Source organism: Trichosurus vulpecula, chromosome 1, assembly GCF_011100635.1.
Source record: "Trichosurus vulpecula isolate mTriVul1 chromosome 1, mTriVul1.pri, whole genome shotgun sequence".
NCBI lineage: Eukaryota > Metazoa > Chordata > Mammalia > Diprotodontia > Phalangeridae > Trichosurus > Trichosurus vulpecula.
Genome location: NC_050573.1, coordinates 201,649,592 through 201,672,681, shown reverse-complemented (window position 1 = coordinate 201,672,681; position 23,090 = coordinate 201,649,592). Strand labels below are relative to the sequence as shown.

Here is a 23,090-nt window from a genome sequence, read left to right as displayed (position 1 = left end):
TTTTTTAAGGATAGGGCACATATTGGAATATTTGTAGGCCAATGGGGGAAAAACAATAAATAAGGGGATTGAAGATTAGAAAGTGAAGAGGGATGTTCAAAGAGGCGACTCCTGGAGGAAATAGGGAATGGATCAAAAACCCGAGTTGAGAGGCTTGGCATTAAGAGGAAACACCACATCTCTAGAAGTTATCACAAGGGAGAGACTAGGGGATGATGCTTCTGAAGTATTTTGAGGTATGGAACAGGAGAGAAGAAACTTAGATCCTCTCTGTTTTTTCTGTGAAATAGGAGGTGACATGCCCCTCTAAGGTGGGGCAACAACATAGGAAGTTTGAGAAGAGGTTTGAAATAGCAGTTGTAAGTCTTCTGATAAGAGTCCATTAGGGAAAAATAAAAGTATTGTCCTGCGCAATAAAGACTCAATTTAGATTAGGGAACATAAATTTATATTGTATTCAGTTTATGTGACTTATTTCAGTGGCATTCAGAAAGTTATTTTTGTGTAAGGAGGCAGTATTGATTAGGAATTTAGCACTTTTACACTCAAAAGTGACATGAATTCTTTACTTTGTTTAAGTTATAAAATCTATGTACATTATTTTATCTAGGCAAAAGAAAAAGTTTTTAATAGAAATAAATTTGTTAGCAAGAACTGTTTCAATACCTATGTGCTAAGCAGTATGCTAAATACTGGTTTCAAGGAACCTCTATTGGGGAAAACCCCTATTGATATTAAATACAAAAGAAAGCCAAAGTAACTAGTAGGCAAATGGGGAGTAGAGAGGGAGGGAGAGAATAAGGTACTTGGTGCTGAGAAGGATCAGAAAAGGCTTTATGAAGAAAGTAGAGCTTGTGCTGAGCTTTGGAGGAAACTTAGAAGCAATGAGAAGGCGGTGCATTCCAACCCTCGGGTACAGTCTATTCAGGGGCATGGAGCTGAGTGTTGAACTACAGTAAGAAGTCCAGGTTGGGTAGACACTGTAGAGTTCATGAAAGGGGGAGTAATGTACAATTAACCTGGAAAAGTAAGTAGTTAGAGCCAGGTTGTGAAGAGCTTTGAGTGCCAAACAGAAATTTGTATTTGATCCTAGAAGTAATAGGAACCCATTTGAATTTATTGAACAGATGAGTGGTGATGTGATCAAACCTACGCTTTAGGCAAATCACTTTGACAGCTGTGTGAAGGATGGAGGAAGAAGGGTAGATAAGGCAGGGAGAGCAATTAGTATGTCATCATAATAGTCTAGGTAAGAAGTCCTCCTGTAAAAGTGATCCATGTACAAAATTCTTTGTATTCTCAATTTTGGGGAAAAATATTAATACTTCATTGAGCTCATAGAGAAGATACATCGTAGATCTAATTCAGGCTATAATAGTTTCAAATGTTCATTTTATAGCATTTTAGAATGCTAAAATTTATTTGCTTCCCTTTTCTTAATTTATTACTTTATTTAAAGAGTTGTATTTATTATGCAATTGGTATTTTATGAGTCATTGTCCTGTTAAAATATTTTAAGGTCAAAATATTCAAGAGTTTTACATTTTTTTCCAAATGCCATTAATTCATTTTAAATTTTATTGTTTTTAAGAGTGACAAGGAAAGGTTGATGATATTTTTAAAAACCTTATTTGTTACATATCTTCAAAATTAGTACAAACTTTTTAAAAATTTTTCATTTTAAATAAAATGAGTCACTGTGGTATAGTTGATAAGAGGGTGGGGTGAACATCAAGAATATTTGTGTTCAAATCCTGTCTCTGTCACATATTGGCTCTGTGACAGTGAGCTTGTCATTTGACTTCCTAATGAAACTGGTGGCTCTCTAAGTCTCAGACAGATTGCTTATTTGCATCAGTAGAGAGTGTTTCTGCACAGGGTATCTCCATGCCATTGAAAGCACAACTCTAGAACAACCCTTCCCTTCCTCTATTACTTCCTACCTCATGGCAGCCTATGTTGGTGAATCTGCTACTTTGAAATGATTATATTTATAAAAGTAAGAAAAATAAGAAGTAAATAACAATTGGATAAGAGTCTGCTATTAAATCCCTTGACATAAATATTAGAAGAAAATAAAATCAATTTTGTTTTTAATATCTTCTCCTAGGCTACTTATTAATTAATGAATAGCCCAAATATTCAAAAGGCCAGCAGTAAAGAGGAGTAACTGGAAAAAACCTGGAAAATTTACTAAATAGTCATTGAATAGTAATCTGCTATAAAAATCTTTGTACAAAATCTTTACTTCTACCAGTCTCACAATTTGGTTAGTGTTAAAGTTTCTGTAGTTTTTAAGTTACAGCTAAATCCTTTCATTTTAAACATTAAAGACTTGTGTAAGTGTTTAGCCTTAATCTCACTTGAAATATTTCTGTGGCATAACTTAATTTCAACATTGTTTGTGGAAGAATACACAGGTGTTTATATGGATCCAGTTATGTAATGATGAACCAGATACATAGATCAGTATTTAGTATGTTAAAATTATTTTTTGTGTCGTTCAGTCATTTTTAAGATGTGTCTGACAAGAGTCAGATACTGAAGTGTGGTTTGCCATTTCCTTCTCCAGCTCATTTTGCTGCTGAGGAAACTGAGGCAAAGGGGGTTAAGTGATTTGCTCAGGGTCACACAGTTAGTAAGCATCTGAGACCAGATCTGAACTCAGAAAGACTCATCTTTCTGACTTTTGGCCCAGCACTTGATCTGCTATACCAGGGCTGTCCAACTTTAGGTTTTTATTGAAACAATAGATGATATATTTTGATTTGCCATTTTAGTGAGAGTGCTGTGGTAGCTCGGCTTCGTTTACTAAAGCATTTGTGTAAATTTCTGTGCTTGTAGGTGGGCCGCGTAAATCATACTGTGGGCCACGTTTTGGACTTCCCTGTGCTATACTATAATTATTTTTATGCTTTGCAATATTTTTTTTGAGCTGTATTGTTTGCCACAATTATGTACAAGTGTGCTTTTTTATTTCCATCAGGAGTTAGACCTTTTGCCTGTCCTCACTGTGACAAAAAATTTCGAACATCAGGTCATAGGAAGACCCATATTGCATCGCACTTTAAGCACACCGAACTAAGGAAGTTGAGACATCAGCGCAAACCTGCCAAAGTTCGCGTAGGCAAGTCGAATGTTCCAGTGCCAGATATTCCTTTGCAAGAACCAATTCTCATAACTGACTTAGGTAAGATCTGTTAAGTATTTTATTATTCATTGAATACTATTTCATTTTACACCCTCTGGAATAGTTTAAGTATTAGAGTCTGTATAGTACAGTTGGTTTGAACATTATGTTAATTCAATTATACTTAATGGTGTCAGACCCTTTATGATCCATTTATCTGTGACTGATAATAAAAAGAAAAAATCTCAGTTACTTTGGTCTCTCAAGTTTTTGACCTTGGCTTAAGAATGTGACCAAGTGAGAATATTTTCATGAATTTGTGTCAATCCATCTATGTTCCATCCATGTTCATGGGGAAAAAGATAAAAATTTAAGCATTCTTGACTGTTAAAGATGAGTTAGGGCCATGATGATGATGATGCCATATTTTAAATGAAGTACATAACATTTTTCTAATAGACTCTTGTAGGTTATAGGTGCATTCTCAGGAATTAAATAACAAAACAATAAACACTTTAAGCTGCAGGTGTGGGGAACCTGTGACCTTGAGGCCACATGTGGCCCTCTAGGTCCTCAAATGTGGCCCTTTGACTAAGTCCAAATTTTTTTACAGAACAAGAGCCTCACTTGAGGACTTAGAGGGCTACATGTGGCTTTGAGGCCACAGGTTCCCCACCCCTGCATAAGGTAACTGCTCTTTGCAATCTACTGTGTGCCTTGGAGATGGCTTTTAAAAAAGAGAGGGCTATAAACTACTCTCCAAGATTCTTTGTCAAAATTTGCAATATTACAGCAGAATATTTCCAACAATTTCCATATAATCTCTCTCCATAGTTCTGTTATCTTGTTAGATAATTTTCCTTGTAAAATTATCAGAGTTTAAAATGTTTAATTTGTACTATAAAATAACACTGTTGATAAATCCCATTATTATAGTACTATCACAACTTCTTGGTAAGAAAAAATACTTGGCGAAAGTCTTCATAAGAAGACTTAAAAACATTTTCTAATTATTTTTTAAATGCAAGCAGTGTGGCTAAGGTCTTTACTTTTGAGTAGTCGCAGTGATCCTGTTCTTAATAATGCGTTCCCTCCTCAGCTCAACACCGCCCCCCCCCCCAAGTTTTTATCTTTCTTTAAAGCTAAGCTCAGATACCACCTGCTCTTTCAATAATAGCAGATAACATTGATACAGAGCTTGCTGTGTGCCAGGCACTGTGGTAAGTGTTTTACAGTGATCTCATTTGATGCTCATAACAACCCTGAGAGGTAGGTGTTATTATTATCACTGTTTTACAGAAATGAGGCAAATGGAGGTTAAGTGATTGTCCAAGGTTATACAGCTAGTAAGTATCTGAGGCTGGATTTGCGCTCAAGCCTTCCTGACTCTAGACCCATTATGCTATCGACTGTGCCACTCAGCTGCCCCAAACTTTCCTTGTTCTAGCAAGCTTTTGCTGTTCCTCTAGTTGCTGATGTTCTCTGTCCGTACTGTCTTATTTCTGATGTTTTATGTTCTCTCTCCCTCTGTGTGTGTGTGTGTGTGCGCGCGTGCACCTCCTTCTGTCTCTATCTATATCTGTCTATAGATAGCTATATCTGTCTTCTGTTTTCAAGTTGAACTTCCCCTTTTCCATCTGCCTGAGTAATGAGTTCTTAGTGCCTAGAACAGTGCCTTTCATTTATTTGGCACCTAATAAATGTTATTGAATTGAATTCATGGATAAAAACTAGTCTACTTTTGAGTACTCCACTGTATTGTTAATGCCCTGGGGATATTCGGTGAATTTCTTGTTCTAGGGATCCTAGGAACCTCCTGTGACTCCAGGTATGAATAGGAACCTATTGAAGCGACTTTTAAATTACTCTACATGCTTATCCTAGACTGAGAATATAGGCCCACCTGGAGTAAACCAACCTGGAAATTTATAGATGTCATAGGATGTGTTATTTCACATTTGGTTTTCTAGTTTGGCTCCAGACATCTAAGCAATTCTTAGAATGAGATTGGGGAATTGAAAGTGCAGACCTTTCCTATTGTCAGTCTGTCTTACTGTTGTCAAAAAGGACATTTTCAATGCATATCAGGTTCTTTATGGTACTTATTTTATTTAGGGTTGATTTAGGAAAAGGATCAGAGATGTCACTCTGCTTTCTCAAGGGATTAAAAAATTGGGGACCTTGCTACTAGATGGAGGATCTTTAGACATTGGGCTATAGATGCTAACACCCTATTTCTTAGAATCTTGTCCTTTTTTTTCAGGGTATTATGATAACAAACCTTAATTCAGTGAATTTTTGACTTCTTGTAGTAGAATTTGCTCCTGTTAACAAAGTTATAGTATATAATACCTTCTTATTTGCCATGATTAGAATGGAGAACTATTTAATTAAATATTTGGGTTATTAGAGTAATTATGTATAACAAATAGTATTATCAGATTTTGAACAATTAGAATGCAACCAGATGTACTCAAAACTCTACAAATGTTTCCTTTTCTTGATGGTTCCAATGGCAGTTCAAGACATTTAAATACATTGTAGATATCACAAATATCATACCAAATGCTAGTGCTCTCTGACAAAATTACCTTGCATAAATTTTGTACACATTTGTACAGAATTGTATGATGTACACGTATTGCATGTGTGTTTATATGTGTCTCTTGTAGTAGAATGTAAGCGTCTCAATTGAGGGCAGAGGCTTTTCGTTTTTGTCTGTTTGTGTAGAGCCTGGCAGCAGTGCCTGGCATGTATTAGGAGCTTGTTAAATACTTGTTGACTGATTGAGCCACTTACTCTTCTGCTTTACTGAAACTGTTAATCGTCCTAGTTTTCCCATTGATTATCTAGGATTTTCTAAATAGTTGTGTTATCCGAATGTAGGAATAACTTTTTTCATTTCTGATATTTACACCTTGAATTTCTATATCTTGTCTTACTCCTATATTTTGTAGCTCTAGAAATAGGTTTAATAATAGTAACTGTATTTGACATCCTTTATTTTCCCTTTTGCTTTTTGTAGGAAATCTAGGTCTTCATTTTTGCTTGTTCTTGATATTAAATAAATCCTCCTTATCCTATTAAAGAAGGTGTCTTTCATGCCTGTTTAACATTAAACAAGTACATCGTGCTTTAAAAAAAAATTATGACGTAGCTACTGAATTCTCTAAAGCAAACCTTTTTTGTATCATGGACCTCCTTGGCAGTCTAGTGAAGCCCCCTGACCTTTTTTCAGAATAATGTTTTTAAATGCATAAAGTAAAAATGCATAGAATTAGAAAGGAAACCAATTATATTGAAATACAGTTATCATGATTTTTTTTAAAAAAGTTAATAGATACCCCGTTAAGAACCCCATCTCTAAAGAATATTTGCAGGATAACCACATTAACATTCATGTCTTTTAAAAAAATGACTATTATGTGACATAAGTTGAATCATAGTTTGAACTTTATTGAATTTGTGAAACTCATTCTTTGAGTTTTGAAAGGCTTATTTCCTGTCTTAACTGCTCAGTCTTTTAAAGATAACCTACAACTCAGTGAGTGACAAAAATTACCTGCTTGAAATAGTTTTGATAGTTTTAAATTTTTTTATTTTACCTTCTTTTAATCATCTGGTTTTTTATGTAATAGCATTACTTTTATTGAAAAGAAACTGATCATTCCGTGTTCTACCTCACTAAGTGGAAAGTGCCATCACTTAGGCATATCCTGAATGACAGAATTATTTAAGTGTGATTTTTCTAAAATTAGTAATGGCCAAAAAGCATCAATCTGTTTTGGTTACTATTTCCAGCAAATAATAATCTAAAATCTTTCCATTTATTTTCTTTTGTAACTTCCCATAGGAGATATTCATACATACATAAATGATTGTTAGTAAACAATTTATAGCTTTCTGAGAAATTTCTGTGAAAAAATGAGTATAATAACACATCTACAATAAAATAAATTATGACAAAATCATCTGACATTCTTTGTAATTGATGATAATACATTATTTACAACTAGTAGCAAAAGATAATTCAAATCCATGACACATAATTTTTGCATAAATCTGTGATGCATAAAATAGTGTTATATAATTAAACTTCTGTGTCAGAAAAATATATTGGTAGGGTGTTGATGTTTTATTCTGGCTTCAAATTTCGACCTTTAGAAATAAGACATTCATTTTCTTTCAATTTTATTTTTCCTATAGTGGCACAGGGCTACCTCACTTAAAAGAAAAAAGGGTTTATAAAATTTGAATTTAGAATGTAACTCACTTTACAAATTCATAAATTTACTTTTATTTTTTTTTTACATTTATTAACTCCTGTTTTGTTTTTAGAGTAAAGTTTACTTTATAAAAATGCTGTCTAATCATAGTTTTTCAGGAACATAGTTTATTACAAATAATTAAATTATAACTTATAATTAAGTTTTTAAAATAGCTTTGACAATGAACACAGCATTTCTTTTGATTTTTAGGTCTTATTCAGCCAATTCCAAGAAACAGCCAGTTTTTCCAAAGTTACTTTAATAATAATTTTGTCAATGAAGCAGATAGACCATACAAATGTTTTTACTGTCATCGAGCTTATAAAAAATCTTGCCACCTTAAACAGCATATCAGGTAAGATAACATACAATGAATATAAATGAAAGTTGGATAACCTTACAATAACCTTTTAGGATTTCCATGTGTATCAAATGTGATAATGTGTGTAAGGAGTGCCGAATGTGGAGTTGGGATAACTGGGTTTGCATTGCAGACACTGGTTATGTGACCAGGGATTTGAGTCACTTTATGCCTTAGAATCTGTTTACTCATTTGTAAAATGAAAATAACTTCTGCATTAATTATCTCATGTTAGGATTATTTTGAGGAAAATATTTTGCACACCACATCATGGTGTGACAATGAGTTCATTTTAAAAAGGTAGAATTTAGTATGGTTTATTGGCATAATGACTAATAGAAGTGCCTTGATAGAATTTATGACATTGAAGAGAATAAAGCTGATTTGGGATGATGAAAATTTCTCGTTTGATCTAGAATAGTTTGATGATTGGGTTACTTAATTTGGACTTACCTCCTAACTCCTTACATGAATAGATTTCTTTTGCCCTGTTTCTTTTTTATCCCTGACTTCATGGAGATTCTAGAAAATATCTCATTATAATAAACATCAATAATTATTCTCATCAGTATTAATAGAAATACTTCAACACTTCAGGATCCATGATTTTATTGGTTGTGGGTTTTCCTTCCAACAGTGTAGATGCAATCTTTTTATGCCTTAGCTGACAGACTTCGTAAATTTCTGTGGCTTAAAAGAAAATTATTACCTGATGACCAGCCTTCTGGTAATGAACCTGTCCAAACTTATCTGGACTGATCATAAAATTTAAACATGTAATTCATCAACACTACCATAATTAATGACTTTTCAACTTGGTAGGAGGTATTAGACTTTATATTCTGTTGACATAGCCTTTTAGAGAGCCAAGGGTCACTTCTGTGCTATGGTTAGGTATCATGGTAGGACTTTAGTGTATAATAACTTCTATTAGCCTAAAATTATTTTTTAAAAAGTACTAATAATATTGAAGAAGAAATAGAAACTTAATCATGAGAATTATTATAGAAAGAACATTGGATTTATAATCCCAGAATCTGATTCGTTCTTGCTCTTTTACTTAGCGGATGTATTGCATTGGACACGATAGTGAACTTCTCTGAGTTATAATAGAAGAATAACATCTACCTTTCCTGTGGTACAGGCTTAATGTGAGGATCCTTGAGATAATATATGAAAAGTTCATTGCAAATTTTAAAATGCTGTACTAATTTAAGATATTATTACTCATTCTTTCCCCCTCTCCTTAGATCACATACTGGTGAGAAACCTTTTAAATGTTCTCAATGTGGAAGAGGTTTTGTGTCTGCGGGAGTGCTGAAAGCACATATCCGAACACATACTGGGCTGAAAGCTTTCAAGTGTCTTATATGTAATGGAGCTTTTACTACTGGTGGTAGCCTAAGGAGACATATGGGCATCCATAATGATCTTCGACCTTATATGTGTCCTTATTGTCAAAAAACATTTAAGACCTCATTAAATTGTAAAAAACACATGAAGACACATAGGTAGGTATTATATTATTTTTGGTGTTAGTTTTAATCTTAAGGATTTCTATAGCCAGCACTTCATTTTTCCATGTTAAAAATAGTTAATTTATCGAAGTAGTATATGGTTTTGGATAGTGGGTCAACTTTAGATTCAGGATATTTAAATTTCTACCTCTGAAACATTAACTCTGTGATCATGGACATTTTTGGCTGCCATATCACACTGTTTAATGTATGTTGAGCATGTAGTTCAATAAAATCCCTAGATCTTTTTAGTATGAATTGTTTCTTTTGAGCCTTAATTTCATCTCATTAAGATGCAGTGACATCTATGAAGTCAAATTTCTCTCTGCACATTAGAATCTCTACTTTACTTTGCTTGTATACATACTTTGTGCATTTGTGTTAAAGTATCTTAGGACATTTGTTCTAAATAGCTCCTTTCTTGGGTTTTGCCTTTTATGGATTTATTAGTGTCTTTATTGCTATTCTTACTCTTATTGCTGCATTGTACCTACTCTCTAGTCACTAGAGTCTAGTGTATCTAGATTGGTGATTATATGTAGTCAATCTTCTTTTCTGCCCTATAATTTTAAGTTTAATGCTATTTTAACTCAATTTGTGAGATTTTAGGCAATTACCTTCTTAAGCCACGTGATAGAGACATTTTGTTCTTATAGAAGAATTTCGCTTTCTTTTTTTTAAGCTATGGTCCAGAAATGCAAATCGCATTCTCAAACACCAATGTTTTTTAAGTTTAAAATGAAAAAAATAAAATTTATTACTCCAAACTTGACAAATATCAATATATAAATATTTCCACATGGGGGAAAAAGAGGATTTTGTATAAAACTGTGAACATCAATTTTATAGAGCTTTTTTTTAAAAAAAAAAATTCTATAATAAATTCAATGCTTTACTTTCAGAGTTGTCCTGTAGTCTGTCCCTCTGACCCTCCTTCAGTTCTCTTCTATGCATTTTTCTTTAAATGCTTCAGTGACCCTTTTCTCTCTTTTTTTGTGTCAAGATCACCTCCACGTCTCCTCCACCACCACCACCACCACCACCACCCCCGAATTATATAAAAACCTTCTTGTGACAGATACAATCAAACAAAACATTCCCATATTGACTATGTCTTAAAAAATATTTTGCGTTCTATACTTTGTATCCGTTGCTTCTTTTTTTAGGTAGCTTGATTGCTCATTCGTCCTTTGGAGTTATGATTGGTTGCATTATTCAAAGTTCCTAAGTTTTAAAAAGTTGTTTGGTTGTGTGTGTATATGTGTATTGTAGATTTTATTATAAATTCTTTTCCTAATTCTTTTACTTCACTTGGTATTAATTCATGCAAGTCTTCCCAGATTATCCCTTTCATCAGTTCTTATGATAGAGTAATACTCCATTATAATCATATTCTGTAATTTGTCCGGTTATTCCCAAATTGATGGACATGTCCTTAATTTTCCAGTTCTTTGCTACAATTAAAAAGTTCTACTATAAATATTTTTTTCATATCAGCACTTTCTCTCTTTGATCTCTTTTGAGGTATCACTAAAAGGTATTACTAAATCAAAGGGTATGCAAAGTTTAGTTATTTTTTGTACATAGTTTCAAATTGCTTTCCAGAATGGCCAGATCAATTAACAGTACCACGGACAATAATTAATATGCCTAGCCTCCTGCAACTCCTCCAACTATTCTCATTTTCTGTCATTGTCAACCTTGCCAATCTAATGGGTGTGAGGTAGAACCTCAGAATTATTTTAATTTGCAGTTCTCTTATTTTTAGTGATTTGGAGCATTTTCCCACATAGTTGTTGATAAATTGGATTTTTTCCCTTGATAGCTGATTGTATGTATTGGTTGACCATTTATCTATTAATTAACAGCCTTTGTTCGTCTATATTTGAATCATTTACCTATGTATCACTGTCAGATTTTTATCAGAGAAACTTACTGCAAAAATTTCCTCCAGTTAATTGTGTTTCTTCTGATTTTAACTGCATTGATCTTGTTTTTTGTGTAGAAGCTATTCAGTTTTATGTAATTAAAACTAACCATTTAATCTTCTGATCCTCTCTATCCCTATCCAGAACTCTGCTTAATCATAGTTATGAAACTCCTCTATTTATTTAATGTGTTTACCTTTTATTGCTAGGCCATTTATTCATTCAAAGTTTATTTTGGCATGCAATATAGGGTCATGTATAGAGTATAGGTGAATAGTAGTACAGCAGTATAGGGGCAGCTAGGTGGTACAGTGAATAGAATGATGGCCCTGTACTCTGGGAAACTCATCTTCCTGAGTTCAGATATGGCCTCAGACACTTAGTCACAAAGAGTCAGATATGACTGAAACCACTGAACAACAGTAACAAATAGGGTCAGGAGTGTGCTGGAGCTGTCCCCGACTGTCATTAAATTTTCAGTGTGATCTCAGACATTGGGACTTATTACACATCAGGACTCAGTTTATTGTTTTGTTGATTGTCTAGACTTAGTGTTAATAATTCAGATTAAATTTAAAAGTGTGTGCATACATTTTTTACCCAGTTGTTAACAATTTACCAGCAGACTACTGTATTGTTTAATAAACATTGCTTGGCCTCAATAGGAGTGCAGTTTGAAGGCTCTGGAATTGAAATCATCACCTGACTAGAGGACAAATGACTATAGAATAATAGTTATAATAATAATAGGCATTTCTGTAGCACTTTCAGTTTTACCAAGTATTTTGCATGCATTACCTCATTTGAGCCTCAAACCCTACTGTGTTATTCTTGAGGAAATTTCTGCCACACTGCTTTCCAGTGTTCTCTGAAGTTCTTTTCGAATTGTGATAACTTAACCTAGTAGTTTGGGTCTTTAGGTTTAATTGAACACTGTACTAGTTTGTTCATTGAAGCACCTAAGTGGCTCAGTGAATAGAGACCTGAGCCTGGAGTCAGGAAGACCTGAGTTCAAGTTCAGCTTCAAATGTTACAAGTCATTTAACCTCTGTGTGTCTCAGTTTCCTCAGCTGTCAAATCAAAACACCATTTGCCTCAGAGTTGTTGTGAGGATCAAATAAGAGAGTACATGTAAAGCACTTAGCATGGTGCCTGGCGTGTAGTAGGCAATTAATAAATGCTTAGTCACTTCTTTTGATGGATACTTAATCTGTTCCACAGATCTTTTTTTTTAAGCCAGTACAAAATCCACTCTTTTCAATAAGAAGGAAATTTTTAAATAATGAGATGAACTTCCCTTCAAAATAGTAAAATATCAAATAATCAAAGGGTTTCAAGTTGCAGTTAGTTGTATAGTCTTCTCTGTCATTTTACAGTTGAAAAAACAGGCTGGAGATATTAAACAACTTTGGACAAATCACATAGATAGTAAGTTTCAGAGTTAGGATTAAATCTCAGGTATACCCCAAAGCTATTGCTCTTTTTATCATATTTTACTAACATTGTAATGACGGATACTTTATGAGGGGGAGAAGAGAAGGTCAGAGGAAGAGGAGGATAGAAATAAAATGTTATTCTAGTTCATAAAATAGTTTTCTAAGTGACTTTACTCAGAGACAATTATTAGGAACTTCTGACAATTGTTATGTTTTATTTATTCTTTTTAAAGATATGAACTTGCTCAGCAGTTACAACAACACCAACAAGCTGCTTCTATAGATGATACGACAGTAGATCAGCAGACCATTCATGTTTCTACTCAGATGCAAGTAGAAGTTGAAAGTGATGAACTGCAGCAAAGTGAAGCTGTCACTACTGATCATGAAGCCATTTTGGAATTGGACCAGCAGCATGTGGTAGGTCCAGAGGAAACAGGACTTGGACAACAGTTGACAGACCAACCTTTGGAGCCAGATGAAGGTAACTTTCAGAGTGTTAAAAATGTATTTTTATTGTATATAGAATGATGAAGTTGTCCTAGACTAGTCTGGTCCACATTGAATTCTTCATTTTTGTAATCTCTTAACAGCATCACTCACTCTTCTTGCATTTTGATTATATGTTGACATGCATTTTTCTCCAGTCATTTTTGCCAATCATACACAGTTATTGGCTAACTAGCTGTCCCGTGAACACTGGCTGCATCCCTAAAAATTGATCCCTAAAAAAGGAATAAAAATATAAGTATAAATAGAAAACTAATATTAACTATAGATCCCAATTGTTTTACCAGTGATTTTATAAAACTTTTGGGATGGGAACTGTATTTATACTTCCTTTTTATCTTTATATTGCCTAGTACAGTGCTAGATATAATGTTGTTCTATAAACATCTGTTGAATTGAATTGGGTTATAGAATGTTACTTTCAGGAAGATTTCTGAGTTTCCTGACAAAGTCCTTAGTTGGATATATCATCTAATTGCTATGACAGATTTTCCATCCTTTACACTTGATTCCTTTTCTGGTTATGTGTATCACTGATAATGTGTTTAAGAAAAAAATACCAATAGAATTTTGTTGACACCTCATTTTTGAACTTTTAAAGACACTATTTACATTTTCTCTACCCCATGATTTTTTTGGGTTTATTAATGCCTTTTGGTTTTATATCACTTTAAAAATATATCTCTCCCTTCTACCATTTAGTAAGCCTTCCCTAGCACCAAAGATTAAAAACCGTGTTCAGCCAAAGGCTTCATATAGGAAATGGCACTTAAAGTTGACCTTTGAAAGAGGTAGTAATTCTGAGAGAATCGTTGTTTGTCATTTGCTCTTGAAGAGGACCACGACATCAGGAAGTGATGTAATGACTTGCAAATCAATTGGATTTAAGTAAGGGAACACCATGCAGAGTCACCAGCCTTACTTTCTCCTCTGGAACCATCTGGGTCCAGTGGCAAGATTGTAGATTAAGATGACTGGAGGTGGTCCCCTCTGAGATAATTACTAGAAGAATGAAGGTAGTATATCCCAGACATGAGAGAGTATGTACAAAAAAATTGATATAGGAGGTGGAATGTTATGTAAGAGGAACAGCAAGTGGGCTAATTTTGATCAGATCAATGACTTGGTCAGGCATGTGCTTTATGTAATATTTGACAATAATTTGGAAGATATATTGGAAAGGGGAGAGACTTGTGGCAGGGAAGCAAATCAGATGATTTTTTGCCATAGTTGTGGTAAGTGGTATTGAAGGCTAAAGTTTCCTGGTGACTGAATACAGAGAAGATGAAGGAAAGAGATGTTCTAGAGAGAGAATCAATGAGACTTAGCATCCGATTGGATATGGGAAGTATAGGGAGTGTGGAAGAATCAATCTAGGATAACTTGTGTTGGCTTCCTCAAAAAAAATAAGGAAATCAGAAGAAGAGATAAGTTTTGAAGAAAAGATTAATTCTTTTTTATACATGTTGAATTTGTGATGTTGCTGTAAGAGTAATAGTTGATGATGGAGGATTAGTTGGATGGAGTCATTTATAGGACAACTATAGCTAGATATATAAATTTGGAATTTATCACCAGAAGAAAGACTTAAGTTGCTTCTTAAGTAGAGGGATAACTCCATAGCAACATGCTGAAAAGGCAAAGAAAGAAGTTGAGGGAACAGGTTTATGATCAAATCAAAGGCACCAGTAATAATAAACATTTGCAAAAGAAAAAAAAAACAAATCCACCAGGAAAATAATTACACCTAATTGCAGCAACATTGGTTCTTGAGGATGAAATAGGAGATAAACGTAATAGGCCTGCCCTCTCTTTTAAATCAACCTATACTAAAATTTGGTTACTTCCAGAAAAAATTGTTAAGGTAGAAAGAAATATATGGGAAAGCGTGGTTCAGGAATAAGGAATGAGAAAGACCAAAATTTTGTAGGTAATGAAACCTCCTAGCTCTGTATAGTGAATATTTTCTTTGAAAAAGTGTCAGACAATCAATAGGCATTGGATATCTTGGGTACCAAATAACACCATATAGAATGAAAGAAATTATATTTTAGCAAATATGAAAAATTTACATTAGGGTTAAATAAATCACTTCTATAGTATTCAGCAATTTGAGCCTGTTTAAATCACTGCTTAGATTTCTGAAATACGTTTCTAGGCCCATCTCTTCTTCCTACTCAATGTGGGCCTAACTCATCTCTCTCCAGTGCCTGTCCAACATACATGTGTTCATATGTGTGTGTGTATGTACGCGTATACGTATTACATATTATTACATAGTCATATATTAGTATTATTATATACCTCTTCCAAATGACTATGGATTTTGTCGAAGATTCTTGATAACTAATGTATATTAAAATTCCCTCAGCTGATTTTTAATTTTTTTTAAAGTTCTGATTGAACAGGCTAAGATGAAAGGGTTTCTGAATCTCTTTTTTTTTATTAAGCAGTTTTAATTTTAAGATTAAATATTGAAACTCTCCTTTTGTACTTGTCTGAATCGTTAAATTTTTCTTTGTATCTGTGTTCTTGGCTTTAGATAGGTTTGTGACTTCCGAACATACTCTCCAAGATAACATCAATCAGTTTGAACAGCAAACTATCCCACAACAGTCTTATGAATCAACAGGATTATCTCAAGGTTAGTGTGTATTGATAATAGATCTTTTCAAAGAAATATAGCTTTTGAAAAATTTATTTTTACCACAGTTTTTGATGTTTCTTTTAAACTTTGCTTCATTTTGTAATGTATACACTTTGTAATATATAATGAGCTGAGCTCATACGTTCAAAATGTTTATGTCTGCATTAGAGCAGACTGCGTCACTTCTCTCCTCACTATGATTTCATTGGCTCCCTGTTACTTATAAGATGAAATACAAATTTCTCTGTCCCTCATGCTCTGGCTCCAGCTTATTTTTTCCAGCCTCATTACATACTTCTTCCCTCTTAGGCATTCTCTGCTCCAGCTGCACAGTCTTCTTGTTGTTTATGCATGATGTTCCATGTCCTGCTGACATGCCTTTGCACAAACTGTGGCCCATTCTTTTAAGAGACCTTTCCTGACCCCCACCCCGACATTTCATATTTATTTTGCATGTGTTCTTTATTTTCTTATCTATTAGCATGTTGTTTCTCATGTTGAATATAAATCCTCTGAGGATAGGTACTCCCTCACTTTTGAATTTGTATCTCTGACATCCAATAGCACCTCACAGATACTAAGAACTTAATAAATGCTTGCCGATTGACTGATTAGGTGATTCTGGGATGGAGAGTCCTACTTTGTGGTTTTCTCAGCCTTCAAACAATAGACTCTAGCAATCATTTTACAATGATAGTTTTTAGGGTTTCTCATGAGCCATGTAATGATCATTGAGATCTAAATTGGAGACTTGGTAAAAAATAATTAGATAGATATGTAATAGAACCCTTATGTATTACATTTTTATTGCCTGCAGGAAATAAATAGAATAATTGCAAGCACCAGTTACTGGGTCTTATGTTGTAATAAGCGTCTCTGTACTGGTTAATGTTATATGGTAATAATGTACATAATGTTGCTCTGACCTATTTTAGTGAAATTGTTGATGTAGGATGGTAATACATTATAGTGGAAAGAATCTCAAAATCAGAAGTTAAGTCTTAGTCCTGAAACTTATTAGCACTTAAGGTCTTGGGCAAATGACTTAACTTCTTTAAGCTTCAATTTTCCTTATTAATAAAATGGGTATAATAAGCCAGCTGTCTTCTTCACAGGGCTGTTAACATTGTTAGCTCTAAAGCTCTGTATGGATATGGGGTAGTATTGCTATTAAACTCTACCCCCAAGTGGGAAATACTGCTGAAAATTAGTTTTCAGGATCAGCCTACCTCATTCTGTGTGTGTATTTCTCTATTTCTAAATTTTATTGCCATCTTTCATTTTTATATATCATCTACATTTCTCAATCTCCTATCCTTCCCATTGCTATAGTTATCCTTTGTAACAGAGACTAACAGAAGAAAAGAAATTTAGCAAAAGCTAGCCATCTTTATGTGTATGTAATGTTTTGATCTTTACTCCATGGACTCATATGTAGTTTCAGTGTTTCTTGCTTCTCAAATAGCTTCTTTTTCTGATAGCCATCTATGAAGACAAAACCATGAGGCTAACAGGAAGAAAGATATATGAGGCTAACGGGAAGAAAAATATATAATTTAAATTGAATATTTCATTAGAAAATTAGCATCAAACATTAATAAAAAAATCTATCTTTACTTAATAATTATTTACATTTAAATTAATTTTCTTGCCTTCCCCAAAGACCTACTTTGATTCCTCATGTGACATGGATCTTGACCCTGGAATTTGGAAAGGTATGCCTGCAGAGTACAGGCAGATTCTGACATGCTGGAAAGACTTAAAGGCTTCACATATGTTATTGGCATGAGACAGAATCTGACTTCTGATGACCAGTTTAGCAGAGTAGAGGGAGGTGTATCACTTGTAGGTTCACTATTTGCAAATAAATGCTTTGGTGATAGCATTTTATGAGATAAAAATACAAAGTGGGCACCAGTATTATATGTCCCTTTTACTTCTACAGTGACAGTGGCAGAGTGGAAGAAAATGGAATGGAAATGCTAAAAATCATAGAGTTTTTAGACTGTCTTTAAACTTTCACTTAACTGTTGGTGCTCTAAATGTGAGACCTTTATCCATTGAACAACAGGTATCCAGACTGTTAGAGGAACTGAATCCTATCGATCCTGATATTCTTGCTATAAATTAAATGAGAAGAAAGATAAGAGTTGCAACTAAATTGAAAGTTGATCCACAAGTTCTTGTTAGAGAGTCAGTCAAGTTAAGAAGAAAGAATTACAACATTTTGCATGTAGAGAACAGCAAATAATATCATAAAAGATGAAATTGATTGTATTTTAGCAAACAAAAAGCAACATTCTTCAGTTAGCTCTTTGCATGAGGTCAGATCACCTATTTGTCAAAACAGTGTTCACAATTAGTATCAAACCACACAAAAAAAGAATAGTAATGAGAAAAAGATAGTGTGCAATTAAAATCCATCTTGACTCAAGTTATTGATGATAAAAAATGGGATATACATGGAAGGAAGGACGTACAGATTACAATAATTTCGTACAGAACTTCAACTGACAAAAGTGAATTGCCATAACAAATTGGCCATAATAATCTAAAGAGCACCTTTGTCAGCAAACACTTTACTGGTTTTCCAGGTAGATAGATGTGGCAGCCAAGGGAAAGTTATTTATTATATAAAAATCTCTGTAAGATCTTAAGGAGCCGAACATTACAAGCAATATCACCTGATAAAGCAAAGAATAGTAATGGAGGATGAAATTTGAGAAAGTTTTTCAAGAAACCCAGTTAAGGAAAAGCATTCTGAGGCATCCTGCTAGGTGAAGCAGTGAATAGAGGACGGACCTGGAGTCAGGAAGACCTAAGTTCAAATGTGCCCTCGGATACTTACTAGCTAGGTGACCCTAGTCAAGTCACTTAACCTCTATCTTCCTCAGTTTCCTTCGCTGTAAAATAGGAATAATAATAGCACCAACTTCCCAGAGTTGTAAAGATCAAATTACATAATATTTTTACAGGACTTAGCACTATACCTGGCACATAATAAGTGCTTAATGCTTGTTCCTTTCTTTTACCCTTCCTTTTCCCTGAGGACAATAAAGGGTGGAAGAAGGGTAATAGAAGAAAAAACAGTTGAGAGATGAAGGTTTTTATAAACAAGCTTTTCTCCTTCCATCTTCCTACATCCCCACCCCCGTTGTCAATACAATAGAGCTGCCACACTTGGGACTCTTATTATCACAGTCTTGGATATGATGATAAATGAAAAGTAATATTGAGCCAAGTATATATCTGTGCTGAAAGTTGCACAGATATCTGACCCATAATACATCTGAAGGATATTAAAGAAGTCAAAAAACATTGGATATTATTCATACTTCCACCCCAAAGGTGATGGAGAAAGTATCAACAATTAACATCCCATGTTTATTTTCCTGTCTATTTTTTAAAATAAGAATAATCTACCCATGTATCAGAAGCATCCTTGATGTGGTATCAGTAGGAAAGAGGCAGATTTTTTTCAAGTGATATTGCACAGTAGACTGTACTGTAATTGAAAATTGTAGGAAGAATTCATTGTGCTTACTGTTCGTAATTAAAAATTAACAACATTCATTTGATTAGATAGTGGAAAATATCATTTTAATAGCTATCTTCCAACAAGATCTGTTCCGTTAAAACCATATGAATCTGTTAAAGATATAACAACAGAGGTAAGCTTGATATTCAAGCAGTCAGGTGATATAGCAGACATAGAATGATGTGTTTGGAGTTAGAAAAACTTAGTTTGAATCCTTTCTAAGCTACTTCCTGACTGTGCGACCCTGGGCAAGTCACTTAATTTTTCTCAGCCTCAGTTTCCTTATCTATTAAATGGGGATAAGAAGAATACCTACCTTTCAGTGTTATTGGGAGGATCAGATGAGATGCCATAAGTAAAGTGCTTGCAAACTTTAAAGGTATATAAATTATACTTATTATTGTTGTCATTGTTGTTAAGCAAATCTGTAATTATAAGAATTGGACGAAATGTAAAATAGGGGAAATGTGCACTTGCCAAAGGTATTCAACATGAAGGGGGTCCCAAAGTGCATTAAATGTTGAGGATGCATTTCCAGGACATTGTGCTGGTTGCTAGGGAGCCTCTTGGAAGACATACTTAACTCTCAAAAGAGTTTGGTCTAACTGTCCATTCAGGAAAAGACAAGCAAATGAAAAATGTCTATTATAAAGACTATGACATGCAATTATATTGACTACCTATACAACTTGTCCGTCACTATATAAATCTTGGACAGATGTTACAGATGGACGGTAAGTCAGGCCCTAAATAAACAGGAGAATAGCAAACTGGATTGTCTTCGGGAAATTAAAAACTCCTTTAGTAATTTCAAATTCTTCCAAGAAACAAAACCTCATTTTAAAAATATCAGTAGTCTTCTGGTTGTCATTGTTTGTCTATAAGTTATGGAATATTGCTAATGCTGAATAATTAAAAGATAAGGACTCCTCAGAGGGCAGTGTAGAGATGTTGGGCTGGAAGATTAGTAGGCTGCAGCATAAATAAGAAACTTGAAAGAAAAATCAGAGTAAAAAATACCATCTGAAAAATGTATTATTAGAAAAGAAGATGGACTAGTTGTGTGGCAAGATCAAGATGGAGATAGGTTATATGTTCAACTACTATTCTTTCACTGTTAAGAGAAAATGAGAAAGACACCCCAGCCCCCACTTCCCTTCACTCATTGCCACTGTCAAGCATGTGTGAATCCTTTCAAGTGAAATTGTGAGTATACATGTATGGTGTGGGTAAACATGGATAGCTTGCATTTGTAATATTTGTAATATTACATATTACATTATTTAAATTAAATTAAATATTAAAATTTCTAATAATTTGTGGGAACACCCACATGGGTGAGATTACAGATATATGAATATTTTCTTTGCCTTACTCCTATACCACTTCCCCACACCCCCAGAGGCCAGGTATAACAGATATTGTACAAATATGTAGATACGTGTCATTCAGCATATTAAATCCATTCATCTCTTAAGAGGTGAGTAACATCATTGGTACTCTTGAATCATGGTTAGTCATTTCATTGATAAGATATTCTTAGTCTTTTGGCATTGTTAGTTCTTATGATAATATTGTCATTATATAAATTGCTCTCCTGGTTCTGCTCACTTCACTTTGTGTCAGTTCGTACAGGCCTTACAGGATTTCTCTGAAAATTCTCCCTTTTGCCATTTCTTATGGTAAAATCGTATTCAATTATATTCATTTACCATAATTTTTTCAGCCATTTCACACGAAGAGCTGACGTAAATGTTTTTGTAAATATTGGGTCCCCTTGCTCATTCTTTGACTTTTTTGGGATGGGTGGTGGGTATAAGTCTAGTAATGTCTGGGTCAGTGGGTATGTACAGTTTATTAATCTTTGGGGCATAGTACTAAATATCTTTCCAGAATGGTGGTACCAATTCATAGCTTCACTAGCCATGTATTAATGTGCCTAATTTCCCATAGCTCTCCCAACATTTGTCATTTTCCATTTTTATCAACTTTGCCAAGCTCATCCATATGAGGGCCTCAGAGTTGCTTTAATTTGATGGGGAGAATTTTTTTTCATGTGGCAGGATTCTTTTTCTACTCATTTTTATCTACTTTCTTTCATCTGATCATAGTGTTTATTCCCTTCTTGTGATTCTGCTTTTTAATGTAACATTGTATCATTAAAGTCATTTCAAATGTTTTTGTATTCTAGGATTATAGATTTAGAGCTGGAAGAAACTTTAGAAATTAATTTAATTCAACCTCCTTATTTTATAGCTGAGAAAAATTAAGCCTAGATAAGTTAAGTGACTTGCTCAAGGTCAGATAAGTGGCACAGTTGGAATTTGAACCCTGGCGTCCTGACTCCAAATTCATTGTTCTTTCCACTGTATCGCATTTTGATCTTAATTGCTTTATAGAATTCAATCATTAAGATGCCATAACTGATTTTAGCCATTTCCATTTTATTGAACATTTAGTTTGTTTGGTTTTTGTTTTTGTTTTTTTCTTTTCTTTTTTGGGAGAGTGGGGGGATTGTAGTGATAGATAATGTTTCAGCGAACATCTGTGAACATAAAACTTTTTTGAAATAACTTTGCGTACTTTCAGTGTACATTCCTAACAATGGAATTATTGGATAAAAGGGTAAACCTATTTTCATAACCATTTACTGCCTTTGATGTTATTTAAAGTGATTCTATCAGTTTGCAGTTATACCAGTGGTCCAGGTTCTCCTCACCAACTTAGGTGAGAGGTTCTGTCTCACACTTGTTTTAATTTGTATTTCTTTGGTTATTGTTGAAGATAAGCATTCTTAGATACCTTTTAAAATTTGTATTTCCTCTCCTGAGAATTGTCTCTTTATATCCTTTGACAATCTATTGTGCATTATGGGTTAATACTGTGACTTTTTAACTGTTCTTATATAACAATGTTTGTATCTTTTATGTTTGCCATGTTTTCCCTAATCTGTTATTTTTCTTTTAATTATTTCTTTTGGTTGTAGTCTTTTTATTTTAGCATGCATCGTGACATCTTGTCCCAAATAATTTTTGCAGCTGTTGGTTCTCCTTTCCATCAATGAGATAAATATTTCATTCCATTAAATTTTTTTTCTTTAAATTTTAAAAAAAATGTTCATGGCCCTCTCAGCCATGTGGAATTCACTGGTGAGTGTGACATAGGATGTAGGTCCAAATTCCTTTCCTACCAATTTGACAATCAGTTTTTCTACCTATTTTTATGTCAAATAATTTATCCTTTCCCTAATTTTTATTTCTATAGATTTGTCAAGTATAGTGGTTTGTGTATATTTAGATGTATGTGTGTTATATCTATTTTATTTTATTTTATTGTTCAGTTTCTGTATTTTTTGCCCAATACCAGACAACTTTGATAATAGTGCTTTGTAATATTAAATCTGGCTATGTAAGATTCCCATCATCAGATTGTCTTTTAAGTGTTCCATCTTGTTTCCATTGCAGGATATTTTCTGCTTCATTAGCTCTTTTATTTTATCTGTAATTATCTTCCTCAGCCTAGAAGGAGGCTTCATTAGTGAACCTTGATTCTTATTATTGAGCCACTGGCTGGTTTCCTATAGGTTCCTTTGTCCTTGGTTTCTCCTTGCTGTCTTTAGTACATCAATATCCTGGTGAAATTCCTGCTTTTCTATCTGTTAGCCATAACGCTCAGGGGTTGCTCTGATAACATGCAATATCAGGACCCCTAATCTTGATTATCTTCTTTACAAGTGGCCCTGTTAAGGCTAGCAA

At 33.9% G+C, this 23,090-nt stretch overlaps 1 protein-coding gene across 1 annotated transcript in view; it reads left to right on the top strand.

The window, feature by feature from the left end:
• ZNF236 (zinc finger protein 236) overlaps positions 1 to 23,090 on the top strand; it is a 228,706-nt gene that overhangs the window by 112,881 nt on the left and 92,735 nt on the right. The window contains exons 12-16 of the mRNA XM_036760000.1: positions 2,987 to 3,190; positions 7,609 to 7,753; positions 9,010 to 9,270; positions 12,874 to 13,124; positions 15,693 to 15,794. Coding sequence (XP_036615895.1) covers positions 2,987 to 3,190; positions 7,609 to 7,753; positions 9,010 to 9,270; positions 12,874 to 13,124; positions 15,693 to 15,794 — 963 coding nt within the window. The remainder of the gene's footprint in view (positions 1 to 2,986; positions 3,191 to 7,608; positions 7,754 to 9,009; positions 9,271 to 12,873; positions 13,125 to 15,692; positions 15,795 to 23,090) is intronic.